The following is a 20,595-nucleotide window of genomic DNA, read 5'->3' on the forward strand; positions in this document are numbered from 1 at the left end:
AATTACACTTCAGGATGGAACTGATTGGTTCAGTACTGGAAATGTCAAGCAAGGATTCATAACCTCTCTCTTCTGGTCACAGATACAAATGCGCCCCTAACACTCACCATATATTTAGTAGTTTATGGGAAAAATCAGTGTTCTCACTCCAGCTCCTAGGACAGGGACCCACAACGCAATTGCCAATACCACACCTCCCTCAGCAGAAGCCATGGAGTGAAAGGGCCATGGGGAATCAGGCTCCACTCATTTCTAGGGCTCCTCCAGGTCAGGGTTGAGGTACATGGGTTATGCAGTGCAAGAAAGTTTGTAACACTGCTGCCAAGTTGATCAATAGAAGACTTCACTCTCCAGGGCTGTAAAGCCAGCACTAGATTAAAATATAAGTTGGTACTTGAAGAAGTCAGCTCTTGCCAAGCTCCTTCCCCAGCACTCTGGGCTGTTTGTGAAGAACCAAGAGACAGTTCAAGTCATAGCCAAAGATTTTATAAAAATAGGAAAGTTTTGGTCTTACAGAAAGAGAAGACTTCAGCTTATATTAGGGCACATCATTAGCAGGAACCTGCAGGATCTGGCAGCATTTCACCCCTCCTTCCCGGACACCTCCCCAAGAGAACATTCAAGGGTCATGAATAGGGATCCCAGAAATCCATTTGCCAGGGAAAAAATGCATAATGTGATTTTACAGAGAATCTTTAGTTTTTACACTGAGAAAAAAACAACTAAATTTTACTGAAAGTACCAGTGTCACTTTTTTAATGTGCACAACCCTCCCCCTCCTGTGGTTGATTTTTGAATGCGCTTTAAATTCACATAGCTAAACATACGCCAATAAACTGCTTGCGGCGTATAGAGGTTACTCAGTGCCATATAGGGGGTCGTGTTTTAATGCATCTTAAATTTCACTACAGCCTCCGCCCATGAGTAATTAAAGTTATAAAAAGATGCTGAAAACTTTAAGTCACCCGAAAGACGGGTGACTTTTAACACCCATAAATTTGGTAAGGACAAATTTAATGTTGATGGTAACCTGCTGTTCTGTACTGTATGCAGCAAGGCTGTAGATGACATTTGAAGGCAGACAATCGCAGAACACATGGAAAGAGCTAAATTGACTGAAAAGAAATGAAAAAGAGGCTGAAACAGCAGGGCCCTTGACAACAGTAAAGAAACAATACCCTGTGACTGGATCATTCCAGCATTTTACAACTGTAAATAGATCAATAAAACATTGTATTCAACTGATACGTATATATATTGTGGCTAGGGAAACTAACATTCAGTGTTTCATTTTAAAAATCCATGTTTTTCCCCCAATTATGTTTTTTTAATTGGAGAATTTTAAAATCAGAGAAAACTAGGATCCCTGGTCATGAGATACATTCCTAGCACAGATACACACATGGCAACAGAGGCAGGAAGACCAATGTCCTATCAAGTACCAATATCCTAAACCAAAGAATAAAACTTCTCCACTACAACGAGCAACTGTGTAAAGATCTGTGCTGAACCAGAGCAGTGGCTGAATTGATGGACATGGCAAACCTGACTTTCTCCAGCATTCTCTCTCATAGAATCCTGCAATAGCAGAAGTCAGAGGGGCTTCAGCCATGACCCTCATTGGCTTTGTCATCTAAGTGACTTTACCATTATATTCTTGGACACAACGAAACTCCAGTAATCCCCATGGAAGGATGTTACTATAGCCCTTTCCCTGCTTTCTGCCCCCACTCCAACACACACCCTTCCTTATCACATTCAGTCCCTTCATCCATTTCATAGAAGGGGCCTGCTCTGGTCATAGCTCATCCCGGGCTGTATTGTCAAGAGGTGATTGGAGCACATCTGAGTTCTTGGCCTCCTTGCTGAGCTCCTGCTGTTCTTTCATTTTCTGGGATTTGGCACGGTCCCAGTCAGTTTTTACACTCTCATTATTCCAAACCACAGAGGTCTCAGTGTCGCTGATGTAACCATCATCACCGGTGTAATGTGTTGGGTAAACCAGCAGTGGTTCCACTGAAAAGGCCAGCAAATTCCGATTTTCAAAATGTTCCATATATTCAGAGCTGTTCAGAAAAGGGAAAAAAAGGGGGAGGGGGATGTCACGTCTTCTGCATTTACCCTACAATCCATCTTCAGCCTCCCACACCAGTGCATTAATCCTTCCATTTACCCTGCTTCACTCCAGACACCCTTCATCCTCCCATTGCGGCATTCAAACCGCACATCAACTTACTTAATCTTCTAACCCACAACCCTTCCAGTCCGCTCCCGAGAGAGGGACATTCATCATCCAGAAACGTTTGTCTTTCCCTAAAAGAACAGCAGCTGTGGAAAAACATGGCAGCACCAACAATTCCTAAGAAATGAGTGTTTTAGAGCCCTCTACAACCCCCACCCAAGTAGCTCCAACCAGATCTCAGCCTCCTGGGGCATAACTAGGCTACAAAAGCCAGAAGCCAGCTTGTTACTACTGCCATGTGGGAATGAGCTTAGGACAGTCAGGAAAAACACTGCTTGAACCAGGCAGCGTTGCTGAAGATGGTCTGAAGGTGTGATGTCAGCTCTCACTGACAGGGCTCGGTGGCCTACTTGATTCTCAGTAAAGTGGCAGATTTTAGAAGCTATATCAAGGAGCAGACTGGACTGCAAGTCCCTTCACAGAAATTCCAGTACAGTGATCAAACTAGTCAACAGTGATGGGGCTACAGCAGGCTCGTGCCTTTGCTGTGGAGGAATTCCTAATGGCTTTTTTGTCAAAACAGAAAATTCTGCAGGAAGTGTCTGATTTCACCCAAGTTTCTCAGGTATTCATCAAAAAACCCCATGGGTGCTGAAGACAAACATTTCTGGTTGTTCAATAAAAAAATCAAAAAGCTTAAAAAAAATTAAGAAAAATGTAGGGCTGTCAATTAATCACTGTTAACTCATGCGATTAACTAACAAAAAATTAATCACGATTAATCACACTTAACAATAGAATAACATTGTAATTTATTAATTTTTGTAATTGAGCGACAGCCCTGGAAAAATGTTAGTTTTCATTCAAATTTTTCATAGGAACTGTGATGTGTCATTCCATATTCTCTATGAAATTATGCTTATCATATGAATGACATAACAGATATACTTTATGTCAGAGGGCTCATGTGAGATATCATTGGAAAGGTTATGATTTACTGAATGTGATTATCCTATTTGTGTGCCTGTATCATTTTTGTATCTGAACTTAGGAATATTGACTATGTATTTGTATTTCAATTATGCTACTTTGGGTGAATCCCACTGCTAACACTTCAGGTACAACAATGGAAAAGCCAGACAGGGCGGATGGCCCATCAGCGAGGACAATGATCTGTGAAAAGCTTGGCCTTCCTGTGGATGCTCCATACTGCCACTGACTCATGGACGCTGGGGGGTCTTGTCACCAGATACTAAACATTACCTGGGACTTCTTGTAATTTTCCACTGTAAGGGAAGGGGGGGTCAAGTTTGCCTTCCTCCCCCCTTCATGGCCTGTCTGCCCAAGAAGAAAGACTGCAAAAGGGAAGGCAAGGTGGAAGTCCAGACTGCAGGGCTGGTCTTACCATGAGGCAAACTGAGGTGGCTGCCTCAGGTGCCAGACTGTGGGGGGCGGGGCACCCGCCACTAGGACCCCAGAGTGTAGAAAATTGTGTCTGCTGCTGGTGCATATGTACTCTCTCTGCTCGAGATGTACAGAGATGGTGGAGTGCTGTGCTGGAGGAAGGAGGGCACAAGAGATATAACAGGTGGGCCGGAGATAAGGTGAGAGGGAATAACAGAAAGCAGCAGGAGCTGCAGGGAGAGAGGAGAAGCCACTTCTTGTGTACCTCTCTAGCACCCCCAGGAGCCTGGACTGATTAACACCAGCTTCTCAGGGATCTTCCTGTTTCCTGCTGCTTCCCTGAACCCACTTGAGGAGAACAGGCAGTCAACTGAAGTAGTAGGAGCCAGTTAGGCCCTTAAGACACTGATAACTTCCCTCACTCAGGCCCTGCAACCAGCCTGCTTATTTGTCCCCTTCAATTGAGTGTTGAGAGCCACTATAGCTGGCACAGAATGGCAGTCATGAGTGAAAGAAGAAAACACCCCTCTGGGGCAGCAGTCAGAAAAAAGAAAGCAAGCAAAGGAAGCTTTTCTATCTAAGCAGGAAGGAGCTCTCCTGAGATACATAGACACAAATGTTTATAGTGAGCCTTCCGGCCCCAGTGAGGATGTGAGTGGTGAGGAGATGCCTGATCTTCCAGTTAGTCAGAGTGCAGGTGACCTGGCAGCTACTGCAGCATCCATATCTCCATCTCAAATGGATGTAACCATGCACATTCCTGAAGAAAAGTGTAGATCAGAGAAGAGTGTGGTGGAGGTGCAAGAAACAGCTGCTGCTGAGTTTAGTTCCTTAAGTCTAGATGATCCTGGACTGTGGACCCACTTGAGAAGTAGCCTGAGGGACTTCCTTGTACTGAATGGGCCACAGCAAGTGAAAAACTTCATGTTTGCCAAAGACAATGAAAATAGAAGTTTCCATCCAACATATTACTGGCATGAAATCCCCAGTGGTGACAAAGTGGAGAGGCCATGGCTTATGTACTCAAAAACCCAGAATGCTGCATACTGTTTTGGTTGTAAACTCTTCCAGTCTAATGTTCCAGCCACATTGGGTTCTAAGGCCTGGAAAAATCTGGCTAGAAATCTGGTATGCCAGGAGAAGGCAGCAAATCACCAGAGAGCATTGCATAGGTGGAAAGAGATTGAGGTGAGACTAAGGTTAAAGGCCACCATAGATGATCAGCATCAAGAGAAGATTGCATCAGTCTCTCTTTACTGGCAAAATGTTCTGAAAAGCCTCACTGCCATTGTGAGAATGTTTGCTACCCAAAATTTAGCACTGCATGGCACTTCAGATCAACTGTATGTGCCAAACAACAGAAACTTCCTTAAAATTGTGGAGCTGATGGCTGAGTTGGATGCTGTACTCCAGGAGCATCTAAGAAGAGTCACCACCCAAGAAATGTACACACACCACTACCTTGGAAAAACAAATTCAAAATGAGATCATACAGTTACTGAAAACAAAAGTCAAACAGAAGATTGTGGCAGATCTGAAGTCAGCAAGATATTACTCTGTTATTCTGGACTGCACACCTGACATCAGCCATACGGAACAAATGACTTTAATGGTGTGTTTTGTAAAAACAGAACCTAGTGAAAATGTTTCTGCAATGGTGACCGTCAGAGAGCATTTTCTAGAATTTTTTGACATTGATGATAGATTTGTCATACCTGCTCCTGTAATGCTTCTTAAAAAACTGGAAGATACAGGAATTGCGATAGCTGACATGAGAGGTCAGGGCTACAATAATGGTGCCAGCATGAGAGAAAAAAAAAAAAAAAAAAAAAGAACAGAGGAGTGCAGACCCGGAACCGAGAGTTAAACCCTCAAGCTTTTTTTGTCCCATGCAGTTCTCATTCATTGACCTTGGTGGTCAGTGATGCAGCATCAGCTTCTAGGGAGGCTGCTGAATATTTTAATGTAATTTAAAGCATCTATGTATTTTTCTCTGCATCAACTCATCAATGGCAAATTTTGAAGAAACATCTGGGAACATCCTCTCTGACACTGAAACCACTGAGTGCCACATGATGGGAAAGTTGAGTGGAGACGATAAACCCTATCAAACACCAAAATTGGGAAGATAGATGATGCCATAGTTGCCATTATGGAGGATAATGCTATGACAGGAACTGTTTGTGGGAGAACAGTGGCAGAGGGAAATGGAATCACCAGAAACATACATAACGTCAAATTTCTGTGTGGCTTAGTGTTGTGGCATGACATACTGTTTGAAATAAATGTTGTAAGCAAGAGACTCCAAGGTGTTGACCTTGATATATTTGGAGCAATGGAACAACTGGACAAAGCAAAGTCATACCTACAGTCTTACCAGTCAGATGAGGGATTTCAAAACATTCTGAAGAGTGCACAGAAGTTGGCAGAGAAACTTCACACTGAAGCTATTTTCCCACCAATTTAAGAATACAAGAGTCACTGAAGAAGACGACATTTTGATTACGAGGCACAGGATAATCCCATAAGAGACCCCAAGCAACAGTTCAAAGTTGAATTCTTTTACCAGGTGCTAGACTGTGCAATACAGTCAGTTGAAGAACGTTTCATGCAACTCAAGGAACACAGCAGTATATTTGGGATGTTGTATATGATATTCCAAAACTCCTCACTATACCTGAAAAAGACCTACACCAGCAATGCAGGGCACTAGAGACAGTGTTGACACATGATGACATGCGTGATATTAATGCGAGTGATTTAGGTGATGAACTGAAAGCCTTTTCAAGATACATTTCAGCAGGATCAATTCCAAAGGCTGATCTGGAATGTATGTGCACAAATAAGATGACCACCCTCTTTCCAAATGCTTTTTTTGCTCTGCGCATACTTCTAACTTCCTGTAACAGTTGCCAGTGGAGAACGCAGCTTCTCCAAGCTGAAGTTAATTAAAACACATCTACGCTCCACAATGACACAGGAGAGGCTGGTCGGCCTTGCAACCATCTCAATAGAGCATGAGCTGGCCCAGACTGTGGACCTTCAGGACGCAGTTCAACTCTTGGCAAGCAAGAAGGCACCACTTTGATTATTCAAACAGATAAAAATGCCAGTGTTCACTATGCAGACAAGAAAAGTTACATTTGCTGTTCAGGCGTTTGAAAATTAAGTGTTACTTAAAATTTTTGAACAAGGCATTTTAAGTTGTTAGTTCTCCTTTATTGGGATAGGTAGCAGAGCAGTAGCATGAGACGAGTAGAACAAGAAGAAGGCAGAATTGAGACCTTTCAAACTTTTGGCCCAAGCGAGGGGACATGGGGGCATCATTTGAGATCCTCGCCTCAGGTGCCAAAATGTTGTGGGCCAGCCCTGACAGACTGAGACAGGGGTCTAGTCTGAAAAGGACTATAACTGGAACTCTGAACCACAGAAGCTTTGCAAACTGCCCACAGCAATATCTAGCGTGAAAAATACTATTTGTAACCAATTTCTTTAGTGAAACTAGCTTAGTTTGTGTGTTTTATTTCATTTGCTTAATCTGCTTTGTTCTGTATGTTACCCCTTTTACCACTTAAAATCTGCCTTTTATAGTTAATAAAATTTGTTGACTATTAAACCCAGTTTCTGTAATTTCTAATGGGGGGGAGGGGGAGAAGTGTGCACATCTCTCCCCACACTGAGGGAGGGGGCAAATTTCATAGTACATCTTTGGGTCTGCGCTCCAAGGGAGGTGGACATCTGAGTGCTGGAGCAAGTCCCTTAAGCTGATTCTTCCCAGAGCTGACTGCAGCTGGGCGTGTGCCTGCCTGTGTGTGTTAGAGGAGGTTTTAAGCGCCTGGCTCAGCAAGACAGACTAAAGGGGGCCCATGCTGGCAGAACAGGTAGACTCGGTGGTATCTAGGCACATCAGGTGGCTTCCCAAGGAGTCCAACCCGTCACAGGAACAAAAACCATTTCCCAACCAGCTCTAGTTAGAACCTCTCACAAGCTCTCATGCTGCTTCCAGTGACAAGCAGGAAAATGCTGAAGTAGCCTCAAACCCACTCCATATGCTACTACTGTGAGGCTTCACTGCCAAGTTCAGAACACAGGGGTTTTTCCCTGTTCAGCTACAGCAGCTGACTACAGACTCCATCTCTGACTACTGCTGAAGCAGCAGCAAAGAGTGTTTGTTCAAAGCTCTGCCTGCAACAGGCTTCTCACTTCAGAACACAATGTTCCAGGATCCCCTTCACCCATGCACCCACCCTCCCTATAGGCTGATACACCCTTCTTTCCCCAGCACTAGGCCCCAGAGAATGCAGTCCAGACTCACACAGGGTGTTTATCAAACATGACAGGAAGAAATTCATCCACAGGTAAAATCTTGGAGAGTGGCTCAGCTGCCAGCAGCTTCTGGGCACCCTGCAGGGACATCACATAGGCTAGAGTCCAGTAAGAATAATCTGCCTCCACCAGGTTCCGCACGTGAGGCACAGACTTCTCTGGATGCTCCACCTGCATTCGCTTCCTCCCAATGTAACTGGGGGAGACAGACAGCAGCACAAGATTATCTTTTAGAAAGAGACTCACACTCTAGCTCGGGGGTTCTCAAACTTCATTGCACTGCGACCCCCATCTGACAACAAAAATTACTATAGGACCCCAGGAGGGGGACTGAAGCCTGAGACCATCCAAGCCGCACCACTGGAGGGGGGGAGGGGAAAGAGAAGGGGGCAAAGCCAAAGCCCCACTCCCCCAGGCTGGGGGGCCGAAGTCCAAGGGCTTCAGCCCCAGACAGGGGGCCTGTAACCTTAGCCCTGCTGCCTAGGGCTGAAGCCCTTGGGCCCTGGGTCCCAGCAAATCTAAGACAGCCCTGATAACCCTATTAAAATGGGGTCCCGACCCACAGTTCGAGAAGTGCTGCAAGCAGCAGTTAGGGCCTCATGCAGGAAAGATCGGGTGGAATTCTCTGGCCAGCTTTATGCAGGAGGTCACATTAGATGATCGTAATAGTCCCTGCTGGCCTTAAAATAAATAAATAAAAATCTAGGAAATTCATGCCTGGAATCAGTCAGCAGAGGTGGAGCGCAGAGGTGGCAGGTGCCCTTGTAGCATAGGGCAGCAACTTCTGGCATAAAAATAAATCCGCTTTCTGGTTAACAGAGTACATGGTCCTCTCTGAAGTTGTGTTTGCGGCACAGAAATCTTTTGTAGTCATCAGTGGGTGAGCTACCCTTTCCTTATTCAAATCCCTTTCAAAAAGCCACTTCTTCCTAATGCCTACAAAAAGCAAGTTTATAATAATCAAAGGGTAGGTTATCTCCTAGTGTCCCCTTACTCTTCTCTCTTTTAGACTGCAAGCTCTTTGGGGCAGGATTTACGTATTGTACAACACCGAGTGTACTGCCAGAGGTAAACAGATAATTAAAGACAAGCGCCCAGGGAAGCTGAGTAGAACATCCGTATAACCTTCTGATCTTCTGCACTTACATCAAGTCCCAATCCAGACCCTCTTCTTCCAGGTCATACATCAGATTCATCAGCCGTCGTTTAAAGAATATTTCAAATCGCAGGTCATCCTCGAACACAACTGATTTCTCCAGCCCTCTCTCCACAATCTAACAATTTAGCAGAACAGAAGCCAAGTCAGAGAACCTGAAATGCCTGCCCCTCCTTCGCCCCACCCCCCACGACATGTAATTTATCTCCCCTTCTTTCACAGCACTGGTATCTATTGACTTTTAGTGCTGAGGAATTAGCTCTCTCTTGCCTCCCAACCTCTTCCATGTGTATTCCCTTTTACCACTGCTAGGGCACATCTAGGCGTTATGAGTAAGGTTCAGATTTTGTCAGTTATTTTTAGTAAAAGCCATGGACAGGTCATGGACAACAAACAAAAATTCATGGAAGCCCGTGGTCTGTCTGACTTTTACTAAAAATAATGGGGGGAGGCCTGACGAGGGGATGACTGAAGCCTGAGCGCAGGGGTGGGGGAAGAAGAGAGGAGAGTCTGAACCCCGCTGCAGGGCCCCCCGCCACTCACGGTGGCTGTAGAGGAAAATGTCATGGTGATCTCTGAAAGTCACGGAATCCATGGCCTCCATGACAATCTTATCCTTAATCATGAGATCTGCAAGGCTGCTCCCAACCTGCTTTGTATAAATATACCCATTATGGCTCACACAATAACCCAAAAAACCAGAGGAGGGCACCACCCTGCTACCTACACACTCCTCTCACCCAGCTAAAACAACAGTGTCAGCATGTGAATTCCTGCTCAGTGCAGGGACGATGCAAGTCTCTGGATGGTCCTGAGCATAACACCCCCCCACACACACGATCATATGTCCCTGCTTATTCTTTGTGCAACTGCAAACCCTGCCAAGAGCAGTGGGAATGCTGGAAATGGTAGAACCATGGCAGGAGCACAAATTGAAAAGGTCCTGGCTTGGCTATCACACCCAAACAGAACAAGTGTCCTGAAGGGGTCAGAAGCACCAAGATCCCTGGAGCTCTCCTGAGTATGCAGACTCTCTCACCTCCTTCCAGATCTTATAGTGACTCAGAAAGCAGCCCAGCTCCCCTTTGGTCAGTGGACGGCCATGGTATGGATCCTTATATCCTGGCAGCATCTGAATCCCCATGGCTTCCACCTCACTGCTATTCATGGCTCTGCAACAAGCACAATGTGGTTAATGCCTCCGTCAGCACAGAGCAGCAGCTGGCTTTGGAGTCTCTGCTAATGCTCATAAATGCAGCTTCTCTCCCCAAGAAATCTCCAGGTCACTTTATTTTAAGCCTCTCTCTTTGCAGAAGAGATGATGGAAAACAGAACAGAAGATCCTAGGATTACTCATTCTCATAGCCAGTTTATAAAGAATGCAGGCAATTTAGGTCATTACCACAGCTGTTCTGGCAACAGCTCAAGGCACTACACAGCCATTATCTTGTTTCCTCACCCTGAAGAGCCTTGTGTGCACATGCAGGGAAGACATTATTAGAGGAACTATACAGGCTATTCACTCAGCAGCCTCTTTGTCCATTGACAGGGTGGGATGACAAAAGCAAGGAAGACAAAGCCTTACAATCCATAAGGGGCTTCCTACAGCAGAGAACATTATGAAGTGACTGGGAAGCACTGACACCCAGAGCATCTGGCTCCTCCTCCTCCCCCCCTTCCATCAAGCAAGGGAGTTGCCCTGCTTCCCTGCATCTCTAAGAGACAGCATCAGCTCTTCCCCATTGGAATATCCCGGTTCCTTATTATCAGGTGTTGGACTGGGCACATGCGTGTTCTCTGGATGCACTCACTTTCCATCCACAGCCTCAATGATTTTGCAGTCGATCTGCTGTTCGTACAGTGTCCGCAGCATTCGCTCTCGTCGATCTGCCCTGTGCTTTAAGTTAATCATGAAAACCTGAGGAAATAAAATCCATGGCCATGAATGTGCAGGGAGGTCCCTACCACACCCAGGGAGGCAAGAACTCAACTGCAACCTTGATGCATCCTGCACTGAACCCAAGGGAAGAGATACCCTGTGCTTTATTAAGACCTAGCAATGCAGCTCAGGCATTAGAGAGTCTGAGGTGACCACAGGAGGAAGCCCGTAGGCTCAGCTTGTGCAAACTAAACACTATTCATCATCTCAGTAATGTGCCTGTATGGAGCAGAGTCCTGACTCACCTCATCAAAGCCCATCTTGTCAGGGACCTTTGGCAGGATGGACAGGTATTGTGAAGGTTCCACTGGAGGGTTCTTCACTAAGGGAAAACCAAGAAATGGAATGTGAATGGGTTTCTGTAAGACGTTATCTTCCAGACATAAGGCCAAGGGACCTCTCTTAGCCGCCACAACTCCAAATGGGGCACAGCTACCACCACACTAGGAACAGCCCTCCAAACAAACCACCACGGAGTAACCAGGTACGAACAATCCACTGGGGCTTGAGAAAGAAAAGGATCCTCTAATTTTCTATTCCACGACTGATCTCCTACATCCCTTCTCGCTGCTAGCCTTTGGCCAGTGCCCCACAAGTGCCTGACATGGATGTTTATGCTTATTAGTCCTGTTGACTGACATACTGCTTCTCATTTATTATTTACTTCAGGTTTTTCCTCGTTAGAAGGAGATTCTCCAGTCTCAAGGAGTGAGCGAAGAGTATTTAACCAATTAATTAGAGAACGTTTGCAGGCAGATTTGAACAGGAAACCGCTGTCTAGAGCTGCATTTACAGAAATATTCTGTCTCTAAAGACAAGGAGAATGCAAGCTTGTGCAGCTGAAGCCATGCTCTGTGTGCAGCCAACGAAAAAAAATAAATCAGAGGAATAAACCTCTGGCATCAAATTCTCAGATACATAAAACTATTTTAAAACAGTTATCATCCTGTGACCTGGGCTCTCCCTCTTGCATTACTCAAATTTACAGAGATGTGTATTTAAATGGCTAGGAATCAGTCCCCGTCCCTTTAAGTGTTAATAGGGAGAGGTCAGATACTTAACTTTAGTAAAAGAATCTCTGTGCAGCCAGGACCAAATATAAAGAGATACTGTGAACTGTACCTAGGAATGTACCCAGGGGAAGAAAACATGGAGTCCTACAAACTCTCTATACTGTACACCCCAGAATTCAGATTACTCCACACACAACAGGGTGGATGGGCACTGCCATACAGGCCCTGCAGACACCAAGAGAGGAGGGGAAAACTGAAAGAGGCCTGTGTGGCACGCTGCAGTCACAGGAGACGAGGGGCCCTAAAGGTTAGTGGAAAAAGCAACACAGTCAAGTCAGGAAGAAATGCTCTCTGTTTTTAAGTGGTACAAACAGCAACCACAGCAGCTGAACAATTTACCCAGATGTCAACAGGCAAGACACCTCACTACTTGTAGCAGACACAAGCAGCTCCAACATGGCCAAGAGAACTGTGGAATCATTTGAGGTAGAGCTTCCATAGAAACTACCATTCTAGCCATCCTGCTTTAACAATTCCTCAATACATTTTTCTCCTTCCATCCAACCACCAGCTTTGAGGCAGATGCTGCTGAATCCCCAGGACAGAGACAGGTCCCAAATTCAGAATGTCAGAAGTAAGAAGGAAAACCGGCTAAGCAATTCTCAGTCCAAGCCTACGAATGTTCTGTTTCTATTGGCATCCAGCACTTACCCATTATCTCCAGCTGCACATGCATGAAGCTTTCCATCTCATCCCGCATGGTGCTGTGGGCTCTCAGTGGCACCGGCAGGAAGCCATAAACCTCTTTGTTGCATACAAACATCTGGACCTCTGAAATTAACACACAGAGTGAGCTAAATGCTGCTCAAAACCCACTCAGTGGCAAACCCAGCCCACATCATGGGACTGCATAAGGCACCCATGTCCCTGGCTTCGTAAGTCAGCCCAATAAGACATCACGTGGCCTGCATGAGACAACTGCATTGCAGAGGCATATTGTGCAGTGGCCTGTACAAAAATGTGAACCCAGCCCATTATATACAATTGTTTATACAAGTACAAGACAAAGACTGACACTCCCTGGATTGTTAAGCTGGAAGAGCTGTGCTAAAGTCACAGGTTGGTTTGAGTTGGGAAAGGAAATGTTTGTAGTTGAAATCGCTTAAATGGGTTTTCCTGGTTACTGTTTCATGGAATGACGTCTCCATTCCTTTTTGAACATTGCTCATTCACTATGGCACTAAAAGGTCAGGGGGACAGGGAGGAGCAAGCTTCACCATCATGGTTGCGGCTCCCCTACCATTTCCTGGAACCCTGGGATCCGCCATGACACCATTGGGCCTTTGTCATCTTGATCCTGAAAGATGTTGTGACCAGGCCAGAGAAAGGGAACTAAATGACATCATCCCCTCCATCGGCTTTGCCTAAACCTTGAATGCCTGAGAACTGAGCGTTGGGTTCCAGCTATTGTTCCTCCCTCATGTCATTTTCCTTCCTGGTCTTATTTCTCCTGTTTCTAATTTCTCTTTTTGCCTTTGGCCTAATAAGAGTCAGGCTTTAGCTGGCCAAGACAACTCCACATTTGCACACTGGTATGACAGGAGAAGCAACAAAAAGCAATTCTTTAAACAGACCGACCAACACTGGTAAAAGTTTGCCACGTCTCAGAGTAGCTGATAAGATCATATACTGGTCCTATAGATTCCAAGCAGCAAGGTTGCAAGCCAAAACCAAAACCCTCACAAAACCTAGCAGAGACAGATGCTGCTTTTTCTATCTTTCTCTCTTTCCATTTGTGTGCATTTATCCTGTTTGGTATTAAAGGAAACAGGACTTTCAACAGCAGCAGCAGCTCCAGACCATCTAAACTAACTTTCTCTCATCTCCCCACAAGAGGGCAGCTAATACCATCTAAAAGACTGTAAAACAAGTGTTCCCCCCCATAAAATACTCTATACAACTAGGGGGGAGGGATAGCTCAGTGGTTTGAGCATTGGCCTGCTAAACCCAGGGTTGTGAGTTTAATCCTTGAGGGGGCCACTTAGGGATCTGGGGCAAAATCAATACTTGGTCCTGCTAGTGAAGGCAGGGGGCTGGACTCAATGACCTTTCAGGGTCCCTTCCAGTTAGGAGACATGAATAAGGAAAGCTATTAAAATGAAAGCCTGAGTTAATGCAATATATTTCAAATCCTTTAATTGTTTTTTCTTCTTTTTCTGTGACTTTAAATGGTTAAAAAGATTTTATAATGGTGAGTGTTACAACAATAGAAGTCATAGCAATTACTTGATAGGAGACCCCCAAACCACGCCTAACTGAACTATTGAGCGCTGCAACAGTAAACAAGGGTTTTGTTAATATCTTATCCCTTGTTGGGCCCAAGACAACCCCTTACCAACACAGCAGACAACCTAATCCCCTTTCAGAAAAGGATGGCTGCAGGCTCCTCATCTCTCAATCCAGAGCAGAGCTACACACCCAGCCTATGCTAGCAAGAAGTGCATGAGCAGCAATATCCATTAACTCACCTGCCTGCTTGCAGGCAAATGCAAAGACAATGATGTCATCAAAAGACCAGGTGTAATCTGGGTGTGGTGGGTAGAAGACAAGGTCCCGGGAGGCCTCTTTCCGCAGGTCAATCAGGAAAGTGGAGTGCACCATGGGGACAGCAAAGCAGCCACGGCGATCTCGTTTTCGAATGGGAATGTAGGCAGGAGTACGTTTGTAATAACCCTAAAAAGGGAAAAAGGAGAGTCTTGCAAGAGCTCTTATGAGAGGGGGCAGCTGGGAGCTACTCATGCATGCAATGGATCCTGTGTGCAAAGTACTGGTCTACACAGGGACTGGAGGAGGAACATATGACAGAACCCCAGGCCTCCTCCTACCTGCGAAGTCATTCCACACCAGAAGTTAGAATAGGCAGCACGAGAGTCCAACATGGGCGCCACTACGGTCTTGTTCTCTGCCATCAGCAGGCCCAGGGTGTCTGGGTTTGTCAGGAGATTATCTGCATCCACAAACTGCAAACAGCAAAGAGACAACAAGCACAGTCAATTCTAATGCAGCCAGTCCAGTCCCTGTGTCAGCCTGGTGTGCTCCACCCCGAGCCATTCCTGTGCAAACCCTGTGAATGCTTTCCAACTACTCCTAAAGATACTCTCAGGATGTCCGGGGGGGGGGGGGGGAGAAGCATTGGCCTTCTAAACCCAAGGTTGTGAGTTCAATCCTTGAGGGGGCCACTTAGGGATCTGGGGCAAAATCAGTACTTGGCCCTGCTAGTGAAGGCAGGGGGCTGGACTCCATGACCTTTTGGGGTCCTTTCTAGTTCTATGAGATAGGTGTATCTCCATATATTATATTATTATTAACAACCCTAGGAGCTCCTCACTAACTAGATATTATTGCTTTCATTTTGATAAACACAGGCATTTTTGTTCCTCATCCTCAGAGCTGAATGAGGCAGGATCCATCAGCCAAGCCTGGAAACACACGGTCTGCTGAGCTACAAAATATCCCATGCCAGCACACCAGTACAGCATAGATAGTACTTGAGTCCAAATGGATTTCTATTACCTAAAGCCCAGTCACAAAATTCCCTTAAAGGCAGCTGCTATTCAAAACAGAGAAAGAGACCCATCTTAAGAAGTTCATCCTCAAGGGAGAAGTTCCTTAAATTCAACTACAGTCCTTCCTGTTTAGATATGAGAAACCCAAAGATAGCGGTGACAGACATTTATATGTACATTAGCTACATTTATACCTAAGCCAGTTAGATCATAAAGCGACTAAAGAAGGCTACAGCCTTCAAGCCCTCCTGGTCTGGAACAACATCTTCACAACAGCAATATTTTAAAAGATGCTTCCACTTCTCCAGGCAGGCAGGAGCAACCAGTGCCAGCAGACACATTTAGAAAACACTAATTTTCATGCCACTGTCATCAACATAGTTACTGCATTGATAGCAATTCATTGGTCAAACAGAGGCACCAGCAGAGCCCAACTTCATGCAGATGAGAGACACAGAGTGCTTGCAGGGATCCAGTCAAGGACATCATATGGATTATTCCCACCCACTAGGTTATCACCATATATTGGTTGCTGCCAAAAGCAGAACACCAAAGCACATGGATAATGGGCCATGGCCTGCCGGGATGCTGTCTGGCTATTCCTGTACTCATGCAGCTCTGGTGTGCAGGGCCAGGCTAGTTTAATCAGCAGCATTAGCCCAGGTGAGAAGCATAAAGAAACCTGCACAACTGAGCTTGGATTTGGTTTGAAAACTGAAAATGACTGGACATAAACATAGCATCTGTCACCACAGTACCAAAGGCAGGGAGATTTTCTTACCAAGATGTAGTCAGCCCACATGTCCCTGGCAGATTTCAAGGCTGCTTGTCTGAGCTTCATCACGTGCTCATAGCGAGAATTTGACCAGTGCTTCAGGCCTTCCTCATCCGGATAGGACCTGCCAGGGATTAACCTCAGTTAAAGTCCCAGCTGGGTTCATCCCTCCTCACTGCTTTCCCTTCCCAAAAGTTACATGATGTGGATATATAGCTGGAATGAACTCAGCACAAGTATCAAATCTGAGAGGTGAAAGGCAAGCTAGTTGTAAAAGCCGCACCGCCCCCCCTTTAGCCACACCACAATCCAAGTGGCCTTCTCTGCCAAGGAACTAACAGACCTCCTGCTTGGTTTTGGAGTCTTCTCCATAGACAACAGCAAGATTTCGGCTCAGTAATGTCACGGAGGCCCCTGAGACTCTACAGAAAAGGGAAGGCATTTGATACAGACACATCATGTTGGTCTCCATGGACCCAATTAAACCCTTGAGCTAACAGAATATCCTCTATATGCAGTGGAGATCATTGATGCAGCAGAGTCAATTGCTCTGACCCACCAGTTTATGAGCATCTCTGAACAATCTTGTCTAGAACTGCAGCCAATCCAATCCCACCACAAACAGTGACTTCTATCAGAGCCCTAACCTGCTCTCCAGTGCACTACTCCCAAGTGACAAGCATCCTGAATCCTCTAAAACAAGCAAGACCAGATAAGGCAGAATTTAATGCTGTCTCCTTGGTGTCTGCAGATTTTGAAAAGGGAAAACAGATTTTTGTTTCTTACATATTCAAAAAATGAGAATATTGAAGAATTTACATGGGAGTCTCGATGGCACTTGGAGACCGGCTCTGTTCAGTAATTTGCAGGCAGGTCTGCAAGGCTGTATGACCAGGGTGGGCTTCTGACAGTTGCAAGATGGGGCAGCTTGACTTTCCTATCCGGAGCAAACGCTGCATCAACCATCCTCCCATCCCGTCTCACTATCTGAGTGCATGTCTGTGAGGTCAAGGGAGGTCATTGGTGGGAAGGAAGCCAGCGGTTAGAAGGGAGCCAGGGCACTTGCTGGGGGGGAAAGAGGGTTCAGTCATTTACACATCCTCACTTTGAGAGTTCAGTGGTGCTAAGATGAAACTTAACAAAATCACATGCTCCAGAGAAACAAGGATTATCAACAAACCCTATCTGCTCCCTGGACCTGGGGCAGTCTTTCACAGGGCTCAGTTAGGTCCTTTCCAATGCCTACCCCGTGACAGAGGTTAACCTTTAACCAAGTATTCAACCTTTTAATTTACCCTTTTACTAAGGAAATCAATAAACCTGAGCAGCTGTCTCTCTTCCCACTGAATGCAGATTCATTGGCAGGCAAGTTTAGCCAGGTGCTGGTAACAGTCTCTGAAGCAGGGTCTCACCTGGGCTCCTCCATCGGCCTCCACTCCACATAGTGATACAAGGTCTGCACATTTATCAGCCATTCTCGTAGCACGGCCGTTGTGTTGTCAGTGTTGTGATCTGTTGCCACCCTGAAAAACACCCAACAGTGACACACTGCTAAGTAGGGACATGAACCCTCCTGATGCTTTCCCCCATGCCCTGCAGGGGAAGCTGGAGCAATGCTCTTGGTTAAAGATACGATTTAATCATGAGTATCTTTAGTAAAAACAACAGACAGATCACAGGCAAAAAACAAAAATAAAAATCACAGCCCCATGACCTGTCCATAACTTTTACTAAAAATTCTCATGATTAAATCTTGGGGCAGGGGGCATTGCGGGGGCAAAGCCAGGGACCCGCCATCATCGGACGGGGGAAGCCCCATGGGGCATTGCTCTGCCCGCTGCCCGGGGGGACAAGGGGCGGGGGCAGAGCGGGAAGTTCCAGGAGGCCCACTGCTGCTCCGGTCACTGCCAGGGATGAGGGAGCCCCAGGACCAGCCGCATTGGCAGCTGCTCAGGTGGTCCCTGGGGCCAGCTGCCCAGGGTCACCAGAGCAGCGGCCAGTGCCGCTGGCTGCGAGACTGCCCAAGCGCCTGGCTGCAGAACTACTCTAGCAGCAGCCGGTGTGGCTGACCCAGGGCTGCCTGAACAGCTGGCTCCAGGGCCAGCTGCATGGGCAGCCCTAAGATCAGCCACACTGGCCACTGCAGAAGTGGCTGAATCTGTGACTTCCAAGACCTCCCATGACAGACACGGAGCCCTACTCTTGGTCCATGCTGCCTCCCCTCACACCCTACAGGAGAGTCTGAGGTAAATCCCACCATCTCATATAGTTTCTCATCTGCAAAGCTGCCCATTTCCCCTCTAGGTTCCACTCAGCCCACAAGAGACCCCCATGTTCCCAGAATTCTGGGCTCTCCATTCTAACCCTGCTCCTCCTCATACCCTATTGAACCACGAGCCTCTTGTCCTCTCTCACCCTCTCTAGTGCAAGGTATTGCCCGAATAGAAGAAAACCAGGCAATCAGCATCCCAGACACCCTACTCTAACCCAGTCTTGTTGAGAATGGATCCCTAACATGAGATGCACAGCTGTCTTTAACCCTGTTAGCTAATGGGGGTGGGCGTACCTTCACTCTCCTCTTTCCAAGCATACAATTCATCTGCCAGGGAAAAGGGGCTCACTGAGCCCTGGGACCGCTCCTTCAGCCACCATGAGGTGGCAGGAAAAGTTCTCTTCCTCACTCTATACTTAACTCAAAGTGGTAGAGAGTTTGCAGTAGTGCCTTTCTTTCCTCCTGATGTAACGTAAGCTCCTGTGGGAATTTCAGAGTAGGTACTAAATCCCTTGGGGAAGATACCTTCTCTGTTGACAACACTACCTGCCCAGCTCGTCCATGTAACAGCCATGTTCTGCTCCGTGTCTCTAGTCGCACTGAGTGCGGCTACATGCACATGAAGCTGTTAATGCCCAGACACTTGGGGCAGGTTGGCAAGTGTTTCACTGGGGCCAAGGTGGCTTTAAAGTGCTAATCAGCAATCTAGAAAAGGTAACAGGGCCCTCCTATCCAACGATACCCAGATTGGCCCGGGGTCTCACTAGGATCCTGTCTGTGCTCAGGAAAGGCCCCAGGCCCCCAGCATGGGGCTGCGGGGAGCAGGGAAAGGAAGTTGCCTGAATCTCACCAGCCCCCAGAGCAGCAGGGAGAGGACATCCCAGGTGGGTCCCAAGCCCCATCAGCTCCTGCCAGGGAAGGGAACAAGTATGTGTGGAGAGAAGCCAAGGAGATCCTAGGGACCTGGGTGGCAGGGGTGAGGGAGAAAGTCCTGCCGTCGGTGGGTGTGTCCTGCTAGTGTGTGTGGGCGCTTCCCAGAGATGGGGGTCCTGCAGGGGCTGGGCAGGAATGCCTAGGGGCGGGGGATATAGGCAGGGATGATGTCCGGGGTACTAGGCAGGGATGTCCGGGGGAGGCGGATGCCGCGAGGGGGGGCTGGGTGGGGATGATGCCGCGACGGGGGGGGGGATTAGGGGGGGATGATGCCGCAAGGGGGGGGATTAGGGGGGGATGATGCCGCGGGGGGGGGGGGGCTGGGCGGGGATGCCGGGGGCGGATGCCGCGGGGGGGGGGGGGGATGCCCGGGGGCGGCTCTCACCACAGCGCCGTTCGCTCCTTCGGGTGCCGCAGCCGCTCCAAGGCCCCCAGCACCGCCGGCAGCGAGTGCGCCGCGTTCCGGGCTAGCAGCGCGATCAGCACCCGGGGCGCCTGCAGCGGCGACTCCGGGCTCCACCGCTCCTCGGGGAAGTAGGCGCTGCCCGGGGCCAGCAGCAGCAGGAGCCAGAGCCCGGCGGCCGAGGCCATGGTGTGTCTGGACGAGCCACACAGCTACCCTCCGACAAGAAATGGAACTTAAAGGCAAAGGGAAGACAAGCCCGGTACTGGCCGCAGTCTCCCCCAGGGGGGCACCTCCCCTTTAACAGGCATTCTTACACGCCGACAGGAAAGGGTCCGGAGACGCCCCCCGCCGCCTCGCCTCTCTCGGGGGCTGGCTAGAGCTTACACGTAACGCCTTAAAGGGATGGAGCCAGACTCCCCCCACACGAGCCACGTTCCCTGCCGCGCGGGCGGGTGGGGCACGGGCCCGGCCCCCGCCCGCCGGTCTGCGATGGGGCCCGCTCCCAGCCTGGCCCTGCGGCGCGGGCACCACTCCCCGGACGGCTCGCATGCGGCTGCCCCTGGACGAGCCGCGCAGGGGCTGGGGCCACTTGGAGATTGTAAAGCTCCAGCCCTGGCCCCTGT

The 20,595-nt window shown here is 47.7% G+C and overlaps 1 protein-coding gene across 1 annotated transcript; it reads right to left on the reverse strand.

The window, feature by feature from the left end:
- Positions 1 to 470: 470 nt before the first annotated feature.
- On the reverse strand, positions 471 to 20,260 carry COLGALT1 (collagen beta(1-O)galactosyltransferase 1). Its single transcript, XM_005311375.5, has 12 exons — positions 19,952 to 20,260; positions 17,774 to 17,884; positions 16,368 to 16,485; positions 14,906 to 15,040; positions 14,549 to 14,753; positions 12,732 to 12,851; positions 11,253 to 11,329; positions 10,880 to 10,986; positions 10,108 to 10,240; positions 9,059 to 9,186; positions 7,902 to 8,108; positions 471 to 2,066 (listed from the first exon to the last, which is right to left on the reverse strand). Exons 1-12 carry the CDS (start codon positions 20,155 to 20,157, stop codon positions 1,799 to 1,801), a joined length of 1,815 nt encoding a protein of 604 aa, XP_005311432.2. The 5' UTR covers positions 20,158 to 20,260; the 3' UTR covers positions 471 to 1,798.
- Positions 20,261 to 20,595: the final 335 nt, after the last annotated feature.

Source organism: Chrysemys picta, chromosome 22 (assembly GCF_011386835.1).
Source record: "Chrysemys picta bellii isolate R12L10 chromosome 22, ASM1138683v2, whole genome shotgun sequence".
Lineage (NCBI taxonomy): Eukaryota > Metazoa > Chordata > Testudines > Emydidae > Chrysemys > Chrysemys picta.